The sequence below is a fragment of the Puccinia triticina genome, chromosome 12A (genome assembly GCF_026914185.1).
Source record: "Puccinia triticina chromosome 12A, complete sequence".
In the NCBI taxonomy this organism is placed as follows: Eukaryota; Fungi; Basidiomycota; class Pucciniomycetes; order Pucciniales; family Pucciniaceae; genus Puccinia; species Puccinia triticina.
In genome coordinates, this window is record NC_070569.1 from 2,097,285 (window position 1) to 2,119,383 (window position 22,099).

Here is a 22,099-nt window from a genome sequence, read left to right on the forward strand (position 1 = left end):
GAAAACCATGCTTTTTGCAACAGTTTCTCTTCAGATCTGTGACAATTTCTGTCATTCCTTTTTCCCGCATTCAGCATTTTTATTTTTTATTTTTTTTTCATTACAAAAAAAGAGGGAAGAATAAGATTCTCGGAGCAACCAAATCAGTCGTGGTTTTAGTGCTCTGATGTTGTAAAGTACATATCCAAATCAGCGGCGCAAATTAGCGGCGCTAAGCTCATCTTTCTTGTTTGAACTTAATTTTACGGTGTTACAAGAAGTTCTGTTTTCAATTTTCCTTGACTTGTTTTCTTACATCAATTGAATAGAAAAATTCCAGCTGTTTTGGAGAGGCAAAAGGCGTAGAGGATTGAAGATTATCAGTGATGGGTTGAGCCGGAAGGGCCAGCTTCGGGCCCAGCTTCATCTGGCGAGCGCTGTCCTCGGAAGTCGTCGCAGTCGTGAGTTCGGAGATCAAAGCCAAGCTCTTGCATCACATCGTGGGTATGCTGTCTTTTGGCGTCGACACTGAGGCGGAGAATTCCCAAGACACGGCTCTCCATTCTTCGGCGTTCGCGGTCACAGTGCTCATTGTGAGAGAGGCAGGGATTATCGGCAGAGCGGTTTACTGGAACTGCGGCAACGGGATGGGCATCAGGTGCGGCAACGGGATGGGCATCAGGTGCAACAACGGGACGGGCATCAGGTGCAACAACGGGACGGGCATCAGGTGCGACAACGGGACGGGCATCAGGCAGAATCTGATCATCGAGGTCAGTGTGATCATTGAGGCCGAAGCGTTCTTCAAGATTTCTGGTAAATCTCTCAATCCAATTGTTGATCAGGGCCGTGACAAACTGCTCTTCTTCTTTGCGGCGGACCCGGGCAAATTCTTCGAACCTCTCTTCAATCCGATGGAGACTTCGGAAAACGTTATTCATCCGTAACAAAGCATCATTCATTCCTTCCATGACTTGTGCGAATACCCCGTCCAAAGATCCTATTACACGTTGCTCAAACTCAGTCAATGGGCCCTCGGGACCTTGAAATACAATGCAGGTGTAAGCATTATGTCGACAAAAAAAAATCTGAATGGGGATAACATGCCTGCTTGACGGATAGCAATCTCAAGGAGTCAAAACGGAGCAGCGCGGACCTCGTCTTCCATGTCTTCAGGTGCGAACGGGTCTTCTATATCTTCCGGGGCGGGACGATCCATTGTGAGTGATGGTGAATAATACAGAGGTCGAGATGGAGGTGCCTTGTGAGCCTATACCGGCCAGAAGCAGCAGGCCCTTTGTGCCATTAATTCAATTGATTACTCCACATTGGATCGTCAGGTAGACAACTTCCACGCCGCTCAATACCCACAAACTTGGGGCGAATTTCCACAACAAGGAGCACTCTGGGCATCAAGTGCAAGCTACCTGCTAGCAAGCAATTCGATCGCAAATGAAAACTGGGCCCCTGGAGTGCTGCCTATAACGGGGGAAAAGGTTGACTCTAGCGGAATTTTTTTCCGTCTGCCATCGGCGCCGCGACGGTCTGGTAGAATTCCTGGCCCCCCTGGATGATGAGCTGGAGCAATTCGTCCCTCCAGCCGTTCTTGGCCGCAGCTTATGTGGGGCCACCACGCGTGGGTGCTTCGTGAACCCCTTTTCCTCATGACAGGGCCAAGGGCTCATCCGGAAAACAACAGAAGAAAATATTGCCTCCCACCCATCGGTATCAACCCCGGATCACATCACATCTTACTTTGCACAAATGCCAACTATCCGAAGCCTCCCCTGGAGCTCCGACGGACATGAAGGCGGTCCTGATTGATTGGCTCACCACCGGGAACAACTATCTACATTGGCACGCATCCGAATCCCAAGAATCCAAACGGGCCCTTTGCCGCGACATTCTTGAGGAATTGGCAGCCAAAGGGATTCACCATTGCGATGTACACGGTCTGTGGCATCCTATTCATGTCATCTTTTTGGACTTTGCTGACACATGATTCAAATACTTAGGGATCTATCTGATGATTCGTTTCCTTGAGCAAAGCTACAAGGAAGCAGCAGAGTTCCGCAGGAATGCAGAAGGATCACCGTGGGGGCTCGATCCTAGAGGCCGCGTTGTATCCGTGGAATGTAAGCCATCTCAGCAGGAATCAAGTAGCACTGTTGTAGGCTGAAATGATCCTCGACGCAGCGCACACCCGGCGCATCTGCAGGCACTGGGACAGACTTGATCCTATTCTGGCTCCGTATGAACCTATCATCGTGGATTCAGATTAATAAAAAACATGGATAAGCGTGACCAGCTAGTGACGGTTTTGCGGCGGGGATATGAGCCGGTTGTACCTCTCTCTTGATGAAATTTCATCCATGAAGATATGTGCAAACATACTCGCGGATTCTTCCTACAAAATTTGGTGAATGTTGCCTTGAAATCATTTCCCGGCCATGGCCATCAATCCTTCTGGAGCTCAGATTTGCTCAAAAACCTCTTTAATGTGTGTTTTTTGCGAGTTTTGATCTGATCAGAGCTTGAATTTCTCTTGTACTTACAGCGGTAAGAGATCCCTAAGAAATTTTTCAAAGAAACTAAAAACATGTGAAAGGTTCTTCATTTTCGGCGAGGCCTTTCAATGAGATTCTAATAAAAGTGTTACAGGATTTCGAACACACATCCTACAAGCATGAGGATCTACTAATTAAACAGATGTGCACTCAAGCGCTTATAGTTCTGGTTGACAAGGGTCCAAGTCGATGGTTGTTTGGTTTTGAAAAACGCAATCATGCCTAGATCGTACAGTTGGGAAACAAAATCCAAGTTAGGTCGGTTTCATGCTACATTGAGTAAAAAGGTAAACACAAACATGGTTCGCCAACAGCTCCATTATGATTCGCGTTACGGAAAATCATAAATCGTGGTATCGCAGAATCTATACTCCAAAGGCCACCTGAAGCGTCAAGCCATTGATTGAGAAGTACGTCCGTTAACTCGTTGGCGGGGATTGGGCTGTCCGGACCTTCATCGTAATCCATCTGGATGAGGTGACCAAAGGCACGGGCACCCGTAAGCTTATCGACAATCTGTTGGAATTGCTCGGGCCCTATAGATCCTTGAAAAGCGCCAGGATTAGACATAATGACTTGAAAGATGTTACTGAGCTCCCACTCGCTGAACCGCCCTTCACCATGGCAACCTTGCCGGGGGAGATGGAAATTAGAAAACCAACGAGTGTTAACCCTCTTCTCAGCAATCGAATATATTTAAATTCTACCTACTGTATAGCATCGGATCAGGAGCCATGATCAGAAATTTATGATTAGAAATTTATTTTGCTGGTACGTTGGCAATGGCAAATTTGATGACCGATTTTCTTGTTAGGTTGAATAAAGTACTCTGTCGTTGTACTTCTGGCATCTCTTTATGCACGTCTTGATTCGGGCCGATGAATAGTTCTATATTGCAGTGGTTTCTTGGTCAATTCGTCAGCGATAGGAATACGTGATGCAGGGCTTTGTCTTCATTCCTTTGATGCACTGATTTTCTTTGGTATTCTAACAAGGTCGTACATAATCCCTCAGACAAATACGTATGGCAATGTACACGCAAAGTTTTGAGAAAGTTACTGACTACAGCCCACCACGACAAACACAGTCTCCAGCTTTGGCGAACTTGTGTCCTTCATGTGTGGCCAGGGCCAGTCGTCCAGCTAGATCCGCGCCAACAATATGGTCCGAAAGCGTATGTCTTCTGCCCCTATTTTGTGATGCTCCCGTGTTGATGTTAAGCCTTTTTTCCAACAACAGAAGCTCGTAAAGTCACAAGTGTAACAGATGAGCCCGCGTCATCCACTCAGCTTTTAAACCGCAGTTCATTCCCTGCCTCCAGTTCACCTTGCGGGCCTCAAGATTGTCCTTGTATGTCCAAACATCAGAGCAATCGCTTCCAACCAGCCGCCAGGGCCTCATCCGGAGAGCAAGCGTCTCATGCGGACCCTCACCCCCCTGCCAGTCCCGCCAGCAGTGATCTGACAGTTTTATCTGAAAAATGTCCGTCACCCAGGACAGCAATGACGCACTTGTCAGATATTATGGAGAGCGGAGTCACGTCAAACCATCGGTCCTCGTTGACTGCCGCTGGGAAGCGAAAGGCCGAGAGTTGTTTGCCCATCATTTTTCATTCCAAATCACTCGCCATAACTAACTCGCGCTGAAATCCTTTAGCTGCAACACATTCCCAACCCCCCCAAAAAGTGCCCAGGCTGAGTCAAAATCGTAAGTGATTAGTACACTAGAAATCAAACAATTATAGCTAAAGTATCAAATTTTTGAATCAGGTGATCAACTCACGGACGTCGCTGAGGGATCGAATGCCCGTCGGTCCACCTCCACTGCCGCTGGGAAGCGAAAGGCCGAGAATTGTGCGCTACTCATTTGTTAATCTTAAATCAGTGCCATAACTAACTCGAAGTGCAATTCTTAAGGCGTAATATTTTCCCAACCCCCCCCCAAAAGTGCCCAGGCTGCGTCAAAACCGTAAGTTTTTTGTATTACTCTAACATCCAACACTTGCAATTAACGTATCACCCATTTTCAATCAGATGCTCGGGTCACGAACGTTGCTGAGCAATTGGATGAGAGACTCGACGCTTGGGAAAAGCAACTTCTTGCTCTGCGCGCGCACATCGTTAATCAGCAATTTCCGACGTCTAACGCCAGAGGCTTCACGCCGCATGGAGGAACGAGTGAACCAATATCTTCAGTTAGTACTAATGCACATATTACGGATGAAAAATCACATGATACAGTACTAAATATCATGGACAAAAGAATATGTGATACGGTTGTTTGCTCCTCACCAATTTATCTCATTTCCCCCACCGGTCTCCCCCAAGGCTGCGATGCTTGGGATAAGGATCTAATTGCTTTGAGTCCTGACGACTACTTGGCCGGCGAGTCCTGGGAAGATCCACATTCAATCACATCTTCAAATGGGGAAAATCGGACCACTGATCTCACAAATAATCGTTTAGCTCTCTTAGGTGTGTGTGATTTTTTCCTTTCTCACTTTGTGTTTTGTTTGATAAAATGCTTACATTTTTTTAAAAGATTTGTACAATCCGTTGTCTGTGTATAACAGTCCCTATCACAATCCAATGAAGCAGGATTTACCTGAGTCAAACAAAGAAAGTGAGTTTCTCTCTTGTTCCAGATCAAAGCTTTCTGCACGGGATGCAACCACTCACAGAATTATCCGTTCTGGTAAACCACAGGACTTTTACTGCTTGTTGGCCCTCAGACGGAACCGGTGGCCCAAACTGCGCCAGAAAGCGCAGAGCGCGAATCAACACCAGAAATCTCCCCACAGCTTCACCACCCCCAGCAAGAGTCATCTTTTCTTGCGAGATTGGTGCATGAGAGGTTAATTCCACAGGCGGATTGTCTTTTGCTTCCTCCATCAACGGGCAAAGATCTACCACCATTAAGACCGCAATCTCCCATCTCAGATCCCATTGAGCACCGCTATCAACGATGACGTTGCCAAGTCTTCGACTGAATTGACGATTTAAGTAGGTGCTTTGTGTCTGTCTTTCGGCAATAGGTTTCAACACTTGCTGATCAGAATATGAGCATTAGAGCCCCCCCGATCCAGATCAACCTACCACCATCGTCTCCCCCCAGGAGCTTCTGCTTCACAGCTCTCAACACGAAGTAGACTGCGATCTCGTAGACTAGGAGTTTTCCATCTGTATCAGCCTTATGATCTATGACCTCTCTCGTGAATCAAAACCATTTTATATTTGTATATACGCATGGTGGCGTGGCGTAGAGTTTTTTTGATGCCAACTTTTCACTTTTAGCCTTATGTACATATTTATGTAATTATGTTGTCAGGAAAAAAAAGCCACTTGAAAAGACCAAGAAAAAGCCACTAATTCGAAAGACCATCGTCACAACATTTGGATGTACATAGCTTTATTATCCGGGGAAAATGTACATAGTCTAGGCGTGAGACATGTAAATGTACATTTACATGTATGGTATTGTGCTACGGCTAAATCTAGCTCACAGGCACTTTTTACCCCGGTGGAAAAGCGCAAGCGCAGCGCAAACAGCCGCGCTTTTGCTGCAACATAGCGCAGCGCACGCAAATTGACTGGTGAGGTCGATATTTTGAGATCTTGGTGTTTTGAAAAATTCCCTCTTGAGCCAATTTTCATTGTTTTCCCTCAAAAATCGGATGAGGACCTCCGCAGGCTCCTGAACTACGCCCTACACAAGTTTAGATCTTTGTGAAGTGTGATGCAAGGGAGTTGGAGCCCACGAAAAGTCCGCACTCAACCGTGTTGCGTTTACATCACCACAAGATACAAGTCCCTCCTTCGGAGGGTCACTCGCGCGAGTGACTCCCCCGCAGAAGGCGGCGCTTGTGTTAAGTTTGCATTGCCACCATCAACCGCTGGCCCACGCACTCCGACGAGCGGTTGATGGTGGCAATACATATTTACCACTACCACCGCCGACCGCCGGGCCACACTCACTCAAGTCGCCCAAACCAAGCATCAACAGCAGCTCAAGCAACATCTGGTACGTAATTTTATCTACTGTCTATTTGTTCCGTACTAGTCAATATTTACAATGTACATCTTCCTTTCACAATCAGATCCCTGCAGGACTCGATGTACGACTTTGCTTTCAGCTCGGCAAACATATCACCACAATTCAATGTCGGTAATTCCAGAGTCCGACCGTCCCGTATGTATTGACAACCGCGGCTTCTTCGACTGGTGCAAGCTGTGTCGACGTATCATCATCCAATTGGCTTCTGTGGGTATTGTTCCATCATCCTTTATGACTTAAGTACTACTAGCATCAGACTCAAAGAAAAATTCCCTGCAGGCAATTTGTCTTTGGCTTCTCAGCGTCGTTCTAATCGTTTCCCATCCACCCGTTCGCATTTGCAGAGTCCTCCCCTTGAATAAAATACTCTATTGTAGATGTACGTATTTTTTCCTCCTACGTAAGTAAGTCTGTTTCCCTTTGAAAATTGATCCACAATTATTTTCCACCACAGCTTGGCAAACAGATCACCGCTGGCGGCCGTAGCTCCGAAGTCCAACTGTGCCCTTACAAGGCAAACGTTCTGAAGTATGTATTGTCATCCGATTGGCTTCTCCGGAATGTCGTCGCCCTCAATTATGACGTAAGTTTCCAACAATAAATTCCCTCAAGGCCAGCCATGTACTTTCGCTTTTCAGTTGCCTCGCTTTTGCAGATCCTCCCTTTGAACAGAATCCCTTCCCCAGCCGGTCGCAATAGTATCATTGATTGATTTTTTCCCCCATCCGTTTCCCTTTGAAAACTGGTTCCACCCGACTGATTCCTCATACCGCGGGCTGAATGTATGTATCGTCATCCGATTGGCTTCTCCGGAATGTTGTCGCCCTCAATTTTGACATAAGTTTCCAACAATAAATTCCCTCAAGGCCAGCCATGTACTTGCTTTTCAGTTGCCTCGCTTTTGCAGATCCTCCCTTTGAACAGAATCCCTTCCCCAGCCGGTCGCAATAGTATCATTGATTGATTTTTTCCCCCATCTGTTTCCCTTTGAAAACTGGTTCCACCCGACTGATTCCTCATACCGCGGGCTGATACTATTTACTGTTTTCTTCGACCTTTTGTCTCTCTGGTGCAGTTGCAATTTGTCCTTCCTTGGCCGCACCCCTTGTTCATGTAACCCAAGTAGTCGAGAAATATTCCCACCCATCGCCCTCTTCGCTGCTACATTAACCGTCTGAATTTTTGCAACTGACTTCGAGTCCTCCCACCCATCGCCCTCTTTGCTGCTACATTAACGGTCTGAATTTTCGCAACTGACTTCGAGTCCTCCCACCCATCACCCCCTACGCTCTCCAGAAAATTAGGCCTTTCCTGCCACTTATATTACTTCCAGCTAATCACAACACACCTGAACTACTCCAGCTCCTCCGGTCACTCACTGCAAATATCCTCCACAATCGAATTACATTTCTAATGAACCTCAACCGTGAGGTACCACTGCCAGGGGCTTGGATTCATTCGAATAAGCCTATCCTCCTGATTTTGGGTATGTCCGCGACACTGCTGATACATCCATTGTTCACAAATGATTAGATACTCACTCCTTGGATCGTGGAATGTCAAGTCTGGCAGACACTCCAACTGAGCCGAGTAAGTCCAAAGTATATTTAACTTCCAAACCGTTACGTTCACATTACTGATTGCGCATCTCTTCATTACTCGTGTCCCGGCGTCTTTTCCTTGCCAATTCACTGGACAAGCTATCCAGACTCGTCTCCAGGACAATCCCCGGGCGATTGTGCTGTTGAAACTTTCGCAAGAATTAAATTCGAACCAGTTTTCCGGGGTCACTAGTACGATTTTCAAGTACTCCGATGCTTTGGGGGGCTTCAACCCATACGAAAGACAGTTGTTTCTTTTGGGTCCCCAAATCGGTCCAAGCACCTATGAAGACACGCTCTTCCGACTCAAATCGCTGGAGCAAACCTTAGTTCAAGATTTTATCTCGCGCATGGGGCCAACTAGCTTGTTAGACGCTCAAGATTTTCAAACCCGAGTCAACCAAATCATCACCACCAACACAGAATATCAGAGACTTCAATCCGATCTCTTGACAATGCGCACACTGAGGTCACGAGGCCAAGCCATTTTACGAGTTACACAAACCCCCGCGGGGAGCGCACTCTGCTATCCAATCGATGTCAAGGAAGCTCATCAATCGCTTTCAATTCCGGTGACGCAGCTCGGCTCAATTCCTGCCAACGGGCAAGCTTTGTCCGATTTATCCAGTGACTTTTCTGATTTATCCAGTCACTCCACCGAACGTCCAGCTGTTAGGGAAGGCTCCCTCATGATTGATGCCACCCTTGATGGCTCCGAAGCGCAATATGTCAATGCTACAGCCAATGAAACCCAGCCTTCCCATCATTCGCCTTTGGCAACGGATTTTGGCCTGCAAGTTCCACCTCCCGTTCCTTCGTCGCCCCTTTGGACACCTACCTCGCCTCTTTGGCCTCCATTTAACATGTCTCTGCCTGATTCTGTGCACTCCACACCATCCCCACCTTCAAGACCAGTCAATCCTGCAAGCCCAGCCCAACCCGACGCTTCTCCTTTGGATACAAACGTTGACCGAACCTTGGACAATGCAAATTTGCGCGCCCCCGCGATCACTGAATTTCCCCCCTCCATCCGTTTTGGTCAATCCGCCAGCGCCCCCCCTGCAGCGCAATCTTCCCCAGCCTCATCACTCATATCTGATATCATCACTTCAGTCCTGGCTGGTCAACCGAAAAGAAGAGCGTCTGACGGCTCGGAACACCCTCTTCATAAACGAATCAAACACTGATCTTTTTTTCCAACCCTCTCCTTTCATTAGTGCGATGTAAATTCTTACTATTCAGATTCTCTCTCTGTGCAAAGTGTACATACAATTTCCTTTAGACACCGGAGCTCTCTATCTATTTCTCTTGCGGAGAAAAAAAAAACATGAAAAAAATATCTCTTTGTTTTGCTTCTGTTCATAGTGTACATATGTCTAGATGGATCTTTTGTACTGTAGCGCTTGCGTCCCTACAAAAGATGATGCGAAAGAAATTGAATTTCTGGCCTTTTCAAAACTCTATGTTCGATTACACACGGAGAAAGAGTGAGGTGAAACAGCCAAGCGGTTAGATTACACACGGAGAAAGAGTGAGGTGAAACAGCTAAGCGCTTCTTGTCCAGCAAGCCCTGGCCCGGCGGGCTTGTCCCCCGGCTGACACGAGGGGATTATGTAAGTACATATGCAGGTTAGGAGGCCCCGCCTTGCGAGGGGCCGCGTGTGCGGGTCAGCCCCGGAGCCAGACTTGTGTTGATATTGAGGTAGCCGCCTCCGCAACCTCCACTAGAATCGATTCCCATCATACAACCCTCGGCACGTTTCAAGATTTTGTGAGTCCCATTGATCGGTTAATCATGAGCAATGATTATTTAATGACTTCTTTTTGTGGACATAGTTTACTTTGAACGCACCAGCCCGCAAAGCTCAGCGGTCTTGCTGTTGCCGCCAACATCTTCCCCAACAGCGCTCCCTTGTGCAACTTACAACATGCATCCTCAGGTGCAGACAATGGCAGAACATCTCCACACAATACGGTGCGTATCATATTTCCCTTTTTTCAAGATCAACCTGTGCATAAAAAGAGAAACCGACATCAAAAATAGGTACCTCCTGCTCACTGTTTCTTCTACTTGTTGCTTTTTGGCCAGGTTGCCAGACTTTTTTTCCTGTGGATTTTTACTTGGTCAACAGCGTTCAAGTCTATTAGCATCTAGATTATATTCATCTTCCTTTGTGCAACTACACGCAGGTAAGCTGCTTCCACTGTTTGTTCCGCTAGTCATCTCTCCGACTGATGTCACACCTAAAAACTTCTTTTCAGCTCCTGCGCTTCGCGCAGGAGCAGATGAAGATCCGTATAAAAAAAAAAAAAAAAAAAAAAAAAAAAAATGTCACATTTATTACTATTGTTAGTCTACTTCAAACAGATAATCTTCGTCTATCTTTGACCAACAATCCTGATGCTGCCCCGGAGGCCGTTTATAACCCGCAAGGACCGTGCCGCACTCCAGCAAAAACTCCAGCAAAAGCAAGGTGCCACTCTTCATTCTTGGCGTGTGAACCCCGGCCCAGGGCGTCTCAAGGCTCCGGCGCCCCAGATCAACCATTTTGGGAAACGATCGCATGGCCATGTCACATCTGCAAAAATGTTCCCATGTGAGTTCTTTGTTCGGCTTAATGTGAATATCAAGCAAATGCTAATTTATATTCTCCAACAGCTGTCGGAACATTGACGGTTCCAGAAATCAAGCAGATTCTACGAGAAAACCATGTCAAATTCCATTCCAAAGACCTCCGCCCGACCTTAATCAACCATTACAAGACTATGGTTAATCAATTGACCGGTTTGCATCCCAAGCGTCCCCGTATTCTTGCCGGTTCTCCTAATCTTCAACCCACTAACCGTCAAAGTCCAACAGGAGCTTTGGAGCGGACCCCCGACATTGATTGCTCTGAAAACCCTTCACACAACAAGGACGATCCCAAGATCTCAGACAATGCTCATACTCAAGATCCACCTCCCTCAGATCCCTTAGAATCCGAAAGTGAAGACTTGCGTCGATCTAATTCTCCAATACTCACCAGACGCTCACAGCAATCCAAACCTCGCGTCCACAACCGTCACATCTTATCAGACTCTGATGACCTCGAATCACAGATAGACGCAAACTTGTTGGGTGATGAATCAGCCAGTAGCTCCGAAGAGTCGTCATCTGAAGAGGAAGATGAATGGATTCCTCATTCATATGAAGAGAACAGCGACGAGGAAATCGAAAACAACGACACGGCCATCACCAATAACAACACGGACATGGATATCGGAAACGACAACATAGCAAATACGAATGACAGGCCCATTCCAGAGTCTCTTTCAACAGAATTCATACGATCTGAGGTTGCTGCGCGAGGGTTCCCTTGTCAAAACCTTGATCGGACACAGCTGATTTCAATATATAGCGTGATCGATGACAGGCCACCTATAACCCGAAGCGGTCAAACCTACCGCAATCCAACCCCCGACATCCCCTCCAGTGACCCACTGCAGGCGCCTGACCACAACTCCTCCGATGAATCCCCCGACACCAACAATTATCACGGACACGCTTCAAACTGTCAGGCCATGCACGCCCGTACTGCGGCAGATATTGAGATTTTAAAGAAGGATCAGCAGCGAACCCTTGTACAAATAGACGAAATCTTAGAAATCATCCGGAAACAGCGCCAGGAATCACAAACACAATTGAGCTCTCCATCTTCTGAAACCTCTTCAAATGTTCAACGAAGCAATTTCCGAAAGCTCTTAAGACAACATATTGCAATTCTTCTTGGATGGACCAAAAAGAAAAAGGCATATCCAACGCCAGCCACCAAGGGTCAGCGGAGTCAATGGGGCCGTCCTCTAGCACCAACGACAAGCAACCCTAGTTTACTCTTCCCTCACGAGGCCGCTACTCCACAGCAAGTCCAGATCCTCCAGGAAATGATGCAACAAGCTGGTGTTACCCGATTTGCCCCCAACTTCGCGTTTGCACCAACAGCCCCCGAAAACCAGTTCCTTTGGGATCTGGCCGTGGATATGTTCACAGAACTTGCAGATTGTGGCGAATACTATGTCCCTCCTGAACTCAAGCGCCGGTCTCTGATCATGAGCGAGGTACGGAAATACATCCGAGAATGCCTTGGCCGCAGGTCTGTATCACTCTCTTTCAATGATTTTGCTTCTCGTGATGGATTAACTGAACCTAGACATTATTCTAGGTACAAAAATGTGCAAAGCTTGCCCGAAGAGAAGATAAAGACTCAGGTAAACAGCGCTAAGCGCAAATCTTGTCGACAACATGTAAGTACATTTTGCACTATTTCGCAACTCACTTCTGTTCATAGCTAATCCTTCGGTATTTGGTTTCGTTTTTCAGCTGATTGAACATCGTCTGACGGTGGCGGCTAAATTAGGAGGCTTAGAGCCCCTATACTCTGCAATTAAGGCTGCATGCAGTGATGACGAAACCGATGACGAGCAGTCACCTCCACGCAATACTAAGAAGAAAGGTCCAAAACACTGCAAGATTTTGCAGGTTCCTTGGCGAAGCGAAAAGCTAACTCAACTTCTGCTTCACCTTGATGAAATCGACTCTTGGCAGAAAGAACTTTCTAATCGGAAACGTAGTGGGCCACCACCACGTGTGCGCACACGAAACCCAAATGCAGAGCACAGTATCGTGGCCCCACCACCTGGGCTGCCTCAAGATTGTATCAGCCGATCGTGGCTAGATGAGCATTTCATTACTCCCGAAGCCCTTGATTTACGTCCTCCCTGCGATCTGAACAGTATTGCTCGAAGCATACGTCAAAAAACTTTTGCTTTGTTTTCAACACCCCCTAGTTCTCAGTAGACTAGCTTTTTTCTGATTAATTCCCCAATTTCTCACCATGCCCGCTCTTTCGCTGTTCCTCATTTTTTTCTCCTGCGCCACACTTTGGCAAATGTCAATCTCCTAATTTCCCCACTGCTTGTTCGAATTTTTTCTCATCACCCAATCTTACATACCAACAGCCTGGCCCTGTAACAGCGCTGTTGCAGCCCACCTTATCTCCAATCTTTGTTTCCCCTTCTGAATCGCCTTTGTTTTATTTTCTTCCACTCACGAAATATAGCGCAAGTTTTTTTCCCGAGCTTTCCACCCCCAACATCCAATCCGAGCCTATGTCCCTTTTCCATCCCTATCGACAGCCGTTGCCTTTATCTAAACTTGATGGCCCCTCACATGAAGACCGATATCCCCTCGTGACGCAATTCTCCCAATATCTCCTCCTGACGCAATTCTCCCGATATCCCCTCTTGACGCAATTCTCAACCTTTTTTGCAGGCTTCGTCACATCCCCTTTCCATTTACAAAACTACACTTCCTCATTGGTAACCTGGTTCGTTGCCCCCTCCATCCGTCTGAAAATCACTAGTAAAATGTTTTGCTAATTTCAACCTTCTTGTTTGATTATCGGCTACCCCCCTTTACAAACGTAGACGTGCTTTTTGGCTCCCCGGTGCGTCCTTGTCCTGTTGCCCTGCAATCTTCATTGGATTATAAGACTTTTGCTAACCCTCATCCTTTAATTATTGGTCATCTCACTTTAGTTTTTCTCACATGCCTCCGCTCACACGATCCTCTCGTCGTCAGTACACGCCCCCACCAAACCAAAATCCTCCACCACCGGTCCCGGCTGGAAATATATCCAAGAATCGAACAGTTGTCCTACCTCAAGTCACACCTCCTCTATTTTCTGGTCCGGCTCCTAGCCATAGCTCAGAGGTTCCCAATCATACCCACCAGCAGGCCCGAAGTAATTATCGCAGTCCTTCTCACCAACCAACCAACACCCGCTCTCCCCACCAACACGGTGATTGATATACTGTTAGTCATAATTCCGCACACCGGAACATCCAGCATCCTGCCCCTCCCCTCTATCCACCTGTTGGGAACTTTCAGAATCCGTACTACCAGCAGAACGTCCAACCGCCTACCCACCAGCCTGCTGCACACATCAGGACATCTCCTCCAAACCCTCGCGATTCAATTGACGGATCCAGATCAGGTTACTCGCATTCTGCGACGATTGATCAGTTTGTCCAGTCACAACCACCAGCTAGATCCAACAACCTGCACAGGCAAACGTCTGCAGACGGAGTGTCCTCAATCCGGCGATCCGACATCTTGATCCATTCTGCACCACCACTTTCTCCGCCTGGACCTTCCATCCATTCGGAAAGCCACAGTACTTCCTCGCAATCTATCAGCCTCATTTCGTCCCAACCTGATCCCGAATTGGAAGCCCTCATTGCAGGCATCCCATCCGACCTCCAATTTTTTTTGCAACCGGACGTCCCCTTTGCCCAAGCAACTATCAAGAAGCTGAATCGCATCATTCAGTACATCTTCCCAAGCACCAAGTTCAAAGGGACACCCGGAAAACCATTCCTTTATAAATACTTTAAGGATCACGTTGCTCCCCTGTTGGCCAAATATTCGGCACAATCCCAAGAATCACGGTTACTTCACGACGAGCCTAGAGTTGATCATATCAACGTCAATCACTTCAATCCTCACGACCGCCGCTCTACCAAAAAGATTCTCTCTGCCTTAATCCACAGAGTTCAACCAAACCTAGACTTGTCCCGCTTGAACAAAACGACTCTGATAAGTACCTTTTATAAAACCTACAACCTTCAGCCGTTTTCTCCAGCGGATAAATTTTCTGTCTGCCCTCCTCCGATTCCAACCCCCGATCACGAGCAACAAGAACGCAACGAAATACGCTTCGCTTTGCAGTGTTACTGCCCCAACCTTTTTCTGCCTCTTGAGTGCTCCAAGGTGGAGCTGTTGGCAATATACGAGATTTTCATCCTCGAAGAATTGACTCGCTCCTACCTTGTTCAGGAAAACGCCCACTACTATTGGTTTGACCCAACAGTCCCCCCTGAATACTTGATCAGCTTGCAGGTAAACGGTTACTGCTATCATGCTCCTGGCACAGAACACTGACCGCTTGGATTGTTTTGGTGTAGAAACATTCCACCTATTGATCATTTTCAATTCTCCGAACTTCAAGAATTTCATCGTGTTTCTTTCTCATCTGTCTCCATACAAAACACCCAAAAAAACCGAAAACACCGACAAAACCCCAAAGACCCTAAAAAAATAGAGTACATCTGAGTTCAACGTCATATAAGCCTGTCCTTCGTCAATCCGTCATCGATAAACCAGTCTTGTAAGTCTATAACCTCTAGCTTTCAAGGAATGTTAACCTTACAATATCTTATCTTTTGGCCCCCCTTGCGGATCTCCCTACAGGTCTATTTTTTTCCCCAGTTCAGTCTGCAAGATGGCTCCTCACCGCTACGCACGAGACCTGTGTCTCTGTTCTCAATGTGCGCGACGCACACATCGCCAAGAGGGAAGTGGAGAATTACGGCCGGGACAATTGCTGGTGCCAAACACCGTTGCCCGACATCGTTTGAATGACCTTCTAGCTTATCCAGCAAGATCTTCTCGCCCAAGCCCTGTCTCAGTACCATCGTCTTCTCGCCGACGCCAACCATCACCCTCACTTTGCCGACGTCAACAATCACCCTCAACTCGCCGCCGCCAACCATTGCCGTCACCTCGCCAACCATCACCCTCACATTTTTCCCCGCGATCCCAAAATGACCCATTGGCATTTTCTGATTCATTAATCCCATTGGAATCCCACCCCGCGGTTGTTCATATCACAATTTCTGCTGCGATATTATACCTTTTCGAACAGGTGCCTACCCGTGCCGTCAACTGGCACCTTGAATCATCTTTTGCACTGATTGAGCCACAATTATTGCAGCAATATACCGACCCACAAGCAGGTGCAAGAGCGATCAGTCAATTACCTCGTACCATCACAACTGTGATTCGTCGATTAAATCTCGAGTCCCCAATTTCACAGTATGTCGCGTGCACTGCATGCTTCGCAACCTATCCCCCCAACAGTGCGCCTCCATTCTGCACCTCAACCTTGACCGACGAGATCCCCAGTCACCCCCCATCATGCGGAGCCTCAATCTTTGTCACCCAAACTCCAAAGCCAACCGCTCATCGCCAGATGAGCTTTCAGTCTCTGTCCACCTGGCTTGATCGATTTCTATCCAGACCCGGTGTTGAGGACCTTTTGGATCAGTCGCTAGCTACTTCAAGGCAAGAGTATGACCCCTCTTCAGTGAGCGATATCCACAAATCTCTTCAATGGAAACAATTCCGAGGGCCCGACGGTCGGCCTTATACCAGTCAGAGCGGTAACCTGACGTTTGGTATGTTTGTCGATGGAATCAATCCATATAAATCTGGAGGAAAGCATGCAAGTATTACCTTTGTCATCTTAGTGTGCCTCACGTTGCCAATATCACATCGCTTCGAGCCGCAAAATATCTATCTTGTTGGCATTGCACCCGGACCTAAAGAGCCTTCCCTCACACAAACTAACTGGCTGCTCGGTCCACTTGTTGACGATCTGAAAAGCCTTTGGAGGCCTGGTCTGTTTCTTCCTTCAACCTATCGCCACCCTCAAGGCCGTCACATCCACTGTGCCCTCATGCCCTTCTTTGCCGACCTCCCTGCCTGCCGTCGCACTTTGGGACTGGCTGGATTTTCATCCCACTTGCACATGTGCTTGAAATGCACTCTAACCAAACAGAAAATCAATCTCGTCGACCACCGTCTTCTCCACAAACGCTGCAATGTACATCACCAACGGACGGCATTTCAAGCGCGAGATGCCTCAGACTTCGCCTCTTGCCAACGTATTTTCAAATCCGAAGGAGTTAGGTATTCCAAGCTTTGTGAACTTGAGTATTGGTCTCTCATTGACGATCACGTCATTGATCCAATGCACAACCTACTCCTCGGGGCACTTGCGTGGCACTGTAAACGTTTTTGGCAGATGACCGACGCTGATAATATCGAAACTCACCCTCCAGCTGACGAAGCTCTCACTTTGATTCAAGATGCTACCCACCCTCCTGAACTACGTCCCCCCTCACCGACACCATCAAACTCTGGACCGCCCGCAGCCAGTGTGGACCCACCCATTTTTTCCCTCAACATCTCGCTCCAGTCCACTGAACCAGACGATAGCAGCTTTCAGCCACCCGACGAACCAGAATATGACGCTCCAATCACTGGGGCCATCTTCGATCGTGCGCTCCTGTTGTATGTCAATCAGCGCTTGCCACGCATAATGATTCCGACTTGCATTTCACAAGCAATTCCTGTCCTTGGCCAAGCCTCTTACGGAACATTGAAAGCGGATAACTGGCGCAATCTCTTCACTATCCAACTACCCCTTTGCCTTATCCCGCTTTGGAACAGCAAGGACTCATACACAACAAAGCTCTTGAACAACTTCGCCGACTTGGTCTCAATGGTCAACCTGGCACTCAAGCGCAAAATGTCAGCTGATATAATTGCCAAGTATCGCAAACACAACCGCGCTTACCTTGAGTCAAGCTTAGAGCTATTCCCCGATCGTCCGCTTGCCCCCAACCATCATATGTCGCTCCACATTCCTGATTCGCTTGAGCGGTTTGGCCCTGTCAGAGCTTGGTGGACCTTCCCGTTTGAAAGATTGATGGGACAAGTTATCAAAACTTGTCATAACAACCGCATTGGTTTGTCTTCCTCTCTCATGTGCCATTGTATTGTAATAAATTCTGACTGTATCCAACCCCACAGGCCAGCTGGAGACAACTTTTCTCACCACCTTCCTGCGTTCTGCTAACCTACGAGCTCTTTTAGAATCAAGAAACCTTCCCTCCTCGCTTTCTTCCCTGATCGCAAATGTAACCGCAAGCTTTCTCCCCACGAGTTCAGCACCAGCCCCACATCGCTTTACCCATCTACCCACTCTCTGCGATAGTGAATTGCAGCTTCTAGTTGACCAAATTAATTTGATTGGGCCATCCAATCATATTTCATCTGATCGTTGTCATCAATTGCCTCCAGCGCAACGGGTTCTTTACAATCCAATCTCTAGCCGACATGAGCCTCTAAAAAACTACCACCATGAAGATATCACGTACTCTCCATCGCACGCCCATCCACGGAACAGTGTTATCAAGCTAAATAGTACTTTTCCCGAGTCGCAGCGATTTGTTCTTATCGAGGAAATATTTCAGCATCGCTATCACACAACCAATCAAGGTGAAAAATCCCACGTCTTGTTCTTAGTTTGACCTTTGCTCCCCATTCCGCCACATATGAAGAACCCCTTCCGGAAACTCGAGCCATATGCCATGCAAGTTGCCCTCCGCCTTCCTGCAGCCAATACAACTAGCCGTCTCCTTATCCGAGTTCAGTCAATTGACACAATCTGTGCGTGGATCAGCTATGAACCTGGTGAAGTTCATTCGTCCTTAATCACCAGCACCATTGGCGTAGTTTCACTCAACAGATAACATGACTGGTCATATTCCTTTTGGTTATTTTATTCATGTAAATAGTTTTTCAACTTTCTATAAACTCCCTGGCCATGTGCATGCCCCTTGTGCCAGTTTTTATTTTTTGTAAATTCATTGCTGCCCAGTTTTTCTTGTGGTGTAAATAATTTATTCAAGCTTCATTTCCCATCTGATGCCAACAATGATTGAAAATGATAAACTTGTCCCCAAGGGAAATTAACAAATAATTGAAACCTGATTGAGAAAAAAAACTCATCCCTCAAGGGAAATTAATAAATACTTGAAAAAAAAGTTTTCAAACCATTGAATCCTGGCAGAATGTTTTTCTGGTTCTTAATTACTTCAAATGGTAAAATAAGATGTAAATTTGGTGGGAAGACATGAAAAGATATTAAGAAAAGATAGATGAGGAGGCCGAGCGGAGCCTGAGGGAAAAGAACATGACATGAGAGGCCGAGCGAGTTGTTAGAGACTGGCAGAAAAGGGCACACGCGCGGACAAGAACCCCAAGGAAACGGGTGTAGACACAACAACAAAAGGGAATCAGAAACCTAGAAAGGGCCATTGAAGGCTTGGAACCATCCCTTGAGACACAAGAGATGCTTGATGCTCCTTGGTTATAAAAATGTTACATGAGAGTGTTCATGTCACGGTGAAAAATTTATACAATAGAAAAAATAGTTCAAGCTTAGAAGATTTGTAAAAGAAAAGTACAAGAAAAATATAATGTAAAAATGTTTAATTTTTTCCCAACAAAAAACCCTACCTTGGGATTAAGTTAAAATGTGGGTTATCTTGACCCTGCAGATGGATTTTTTTCCCACCGGTGGGAATGCAACAAAAACTGCAGTGTGAATAGCTGTAGCCCCAAATGAATATCACTGTATAGAGTTAATAAATACAATAGTTGATACCAAAGAGGTGTGATACATCATTAGTTCAGACAAAGATGACATGTGTGTATTTTTTACTCTGAATGATCATTGCCTTGAGTGATAGCTGTCTTCAGATCCGATGGGCAAGGAGGGTTTGCTCCAAATCCAAACATACATACACCACGGCTTAAAATTGTGCTACAGGAGAGAGAACAATAGCTAATAAAGAGTGATATGGTAGGATAAAATGTACACATGATCTCGGGGTGCTAGCTGCTGTGAAGGCTGGGTATGGGATCCCGGCGCCTTCTTCATCCGATGTATCTATTTCAGTCCCACCAAAGACTGCCATTGTAAGCAGCACCGCCACCTACAAGACTGTCGTCCTCAAAGCAACTGCGCTGTCTCCTTTCATTCCAGCTGCTAAAGCTACTCCAACAACTCCTCTTAAGCCCACCCAGAATAACATCATATGATTAGAATGTGGCAGTTTGTTCGTCCGACGGCATGGTCTGACTGGTCGGTAGGACTGAAAAACAATTCACCATCATCGTTGAATGAGTTTCCATTGTCCACTCCCGACCGCCCATCATTGTTCTCATCATCATGCTCATCCTCGCCACTCTCCTCATTCCCGACAATCTCTTTGCCGCTAAAAGCAGAGGCTAGCGAGGTAAGCCCGTGGCCCGTCTTTCCGCGGAAGATGCCGGAGCCCGGCAGAAGGAGCGAGGCAACTACTGATCCGGTCGCACGTTTAAGCTAGCGGTTCGAGGGGATGGGGTGGTCATCAGTCGGGCTGTAGGCTGAGACCAATGGAGTTCCGTTACCCGGCTGTTTGTTTGGGTTGGGGGAGGAAGAAGAGATGGAAAAGCTGGTGGCGTTGTCGGACTCGAAGTTGACGCTGCTGTGCGGCTTTCTTCTTCCGCGCAGGAGGGCAATCACCTTCAAGCCTTGGGAGTCGGTCGACATCCAGGAGAGAGCCGATTTCAGGAAGGGCGAGGTGATTCCGTAGCCTTTCAACTCTTCCTTGTCCAGCTGTCCGGCTGTACAAAGAGCAGCCTTAATGAGTTGGCTCTGGATGCAATTCATCGTCTCAACCACCGCACTGCGCGACTAGAGCAGGGTCCGCTCATCATCATCTGGAATCTTGCTCAGGGCACTCGCGTCGTCCGAGATTGTTTCTACTTCCGACTTGGTCCCAAGAAATTTATAATAGCCTCCAGCAGAGATGAACCGTCCCAGTGAGTATTCCGTCTCGAACTCTGACTCTTTGTGAGGGTCGAGTCGCAAATTTGAGCATGGCGATGCGGTTACAAGCCAGTCTTGGGCACTGAGAAGACGCAGATTTTTGGTGGTCAGTGAGATTTGGCGGTTGTTGCCCACGCTCGCTCTTCTAATCGGATACGATCCTATGCGGCTTACGATTTGACCCAACATGTTTTCGTCTTCTCCACCTAGCGCGATCGATTTGATCTCCAATACCTGAAAGGAATATATGAAAGATTCACACATTGTTTGTTTAGATGAATTATGCAGCGTCAAGATTGTAATGTACCGTCATTTCTTTCTGGCGTTGCAGCTCTTCCCTAATCTCTTGAACGTTAGCCAACTCGACCTGAGCAGCCATCCAAGCCTTCTCCGTTTCCAGCAATCTGCCCTCGAGCTCGCCTTGGCGAGACTTCTGCTTGTTGACGACGCCGGTCAACGTGCGATTCTCGCGTCTCTCGGTCTTGAGGAGCAACAAATCTGATTGTGCGTTTCCGGATGATCTCTTGGACGTGTAATGCCAAGGAGTCCAAGACTGAAGCTTCCCAATAGTCGTGCGTTTGAGGATCTTTCAAAACCCTTTCCTTGGCTGGCAAGAGCGGCAAAGACAACAACTGGTCAGCCAAACATATATAAGGCCTTGAGAAACGCAGAAAATGGAAAAGCGGACTTACCATCTTGGACATGACGTCATCAAAAAGTGCAACCGTTTGAGTTTGGCTCCAGTTCTATTCGGGAGGGGGGAGCAATTGTTTGGCTTCCGAGGGCTGGTCCTTGATCTTGACGGCACTGAACAGCCGGAACCTACCGCCGGGGAAAGCTTCTTGCAGCTCTGCTGGGACAGACTTGGGGCCCGTGAAGCTGCCCAGGAGCTGCCCAGGAGGTTTTACAACTTTCTCTTGATCTTCATCCGGTCTTGTCCTTTTGAGAGGGCATCGGGCTGGGGCTTGGGGCACCTGATCGTACTGTGGAGCAATACATCTTGAGTCAGCGCAATGGTGATTTTGCCAGAATCTGGATACCTTAGTCGGTATCCAGATCAACTATCCTAATTTTGGGCGAGACGTCGACAGCGATATGTCTCAGCTGAGAATTGGCGCCAAGAATGAACGGCCCGGGATCCTGTAAAAAACGCGAGAGAGGATGAGCCGGGGAAAGTGTGAAGATTGAAAGAGAGAGGGGGGGCACGAACCGGCTCAAGGTAGATCTTGAAGTCCCTGGAGTGAATGATGCTCTGGCTCAGCCCGACCCAGCCGCACAGCTGGAGCAGGGCCTTGAAGGACTCGACGGCAATGTTGAGGATCTTGGGGTGGCGGGAGAAGAAGACGATGTGGCCCAT

At 47.4% G+C, this 22,099-nt stretch overlaps 7 protein-coding genes across 7 annotated transcripts; 3 read left to right on the forward strand and 4 right to left on the reverse strand.

The window, feature by feature from the left end:
• Window positions 1-359: 359 nt before the first annotated feature.
• PtA15_12A188 (uncharacterized protein) lies at window positions 360-1,198 on the reverse strand (the record flags this gene model as incomplete). Its single annotated transcript, XM_053161772.1, has 2 exons — window positions 360-1,067; window positions 1,136-1,198. 2 exons carry the CDS (start codon window positions 1,196-1,198, stop codon window positions 360-362), a joined length of 771 nt encoding a protein of 256 aa, XP_053025757.1.
• A 1,478-nt stretch (window positions 1,199-2,676) lies between these two features.
• On the reverse strand, window positions 2,677-3,116 carry PtA15_12A189 (uncharacterized protein; the record flags this gene model as incomplete). The annotated part of the gene is made up of 2 exons (XM_053161773.1): window positions 2,677-2,768; window positions 2,846-3,116. The coding sequence occupies 2 exons, from the start codon at window positions 3,114-3,116 to the stop codon at window positions 2,677-2,679; spliced, it is 363 nt and encodes a 120-aa protein (XP_053025758.1).
• Window positions 3,117-3,898: 782 nt separating this feature from the next.
• On the forward strand, window positions 3,899-9,387 carry PtA15_12A190 (uncharacterized protein; the record flags this gene model as incomplete). Its single annotated transcript, XM_053161775.1, has 7 exons — window positions 3,899-4,139; window positions 4,203-4,253; window positions 4,316-4,399; window positions 4,494-4,514; window positions 4,580-4,740; window positions 7,054-7,182; window positions 8,320-9,387. The coding sequence occupies 7 exons, from the start codon at window positions 3,899-3,901 to the stop codon at window positions 9,385-9,387; spliced, it is 1,755 nt and encodes a 584-aa protein (XP_053025759.1).
• A 1,214-nt stretch (window positions 9,388-10,601) lies between these two features.
• PtA15_12A191 (uncharacterized protein) lies at window positions 10,602-15,220 on the forward strand (the record flags this gene model as incomplete). Its single annotated transcript, XM_053161776.1, has 7 exons — window positions 10,602-10,797; window positions 10,860-12,276; window positions 12,400-12,481; window positions 12,558-12,690; window positions 13,775-14,037; window positions 14,127-15,137; window positions 15,203-15,220. The coding sequence occupies 7 exons, from the start codon at window positions 10,602-10,604 to the stop codon at window positions 15,218-15,220; spliced, it is 3,120 nt and encodes a 1,039-aa protein (XP_053025760.1).
• A 1,883-nt stretch (window positions 15,221-17,103) lies between these two features.
• Window positions 17,104-18,212, forward strand: PtA15_12A192 (uncharacterized protein; the record flags this gene model as incomplete). Its single annotated transcript, XM_053161777.1, has 2 exons — window positions 17,104-17,359; window positions 18,196-18,212. The coding sequence occupies 2 exons, from the start codon at window positions 17,104-17,106 to the stop codon at window positions 18,210-18,212; spliced, it is 273 nt and encodes a 90-aa protein (XP_053025761.1).
• A 2,041-nt stretch (window positions 18,213-20,253) lies between these two features.
• Window positions 20,254-21,446, reverse strand: PtA15_12A193 (uncharacterized protein; the record flags this gene model as incomplete). The annotated part of the gene is made up of 4 exons (XM_053161778.1): window positions 20,254-20,607; window positions 20,680-20,976; window positions 21,050-21,328; window positions 21,435-21,446. 4 exons carry the CDS (start codon window positions 21,444-21,446, stop codon window positions 20,254-20,256), a joined length of 942 nt encoding a protein of 313 aa, XP_053025762.1.
• Window positions 21,447-21,488: 42 nt separating this feature from the next.
• Window positions 21,489-22,099, reverse strand: PtA15_12A194 (uncharacterized protein; the record flags this gene model as incomplete). Its single annotated transcript, XM_053161779.1, has 2 exons — window positions 21,489-21,725; window positions 21,953-22,099. The coding sequence occupies 2 exons, from the start codon at window positions 22,097-22,099 to the stop codon at window positions 21,489-21,491; spliced, it is 384 nt and encodes a 127-aa protein (XP_053025763.1).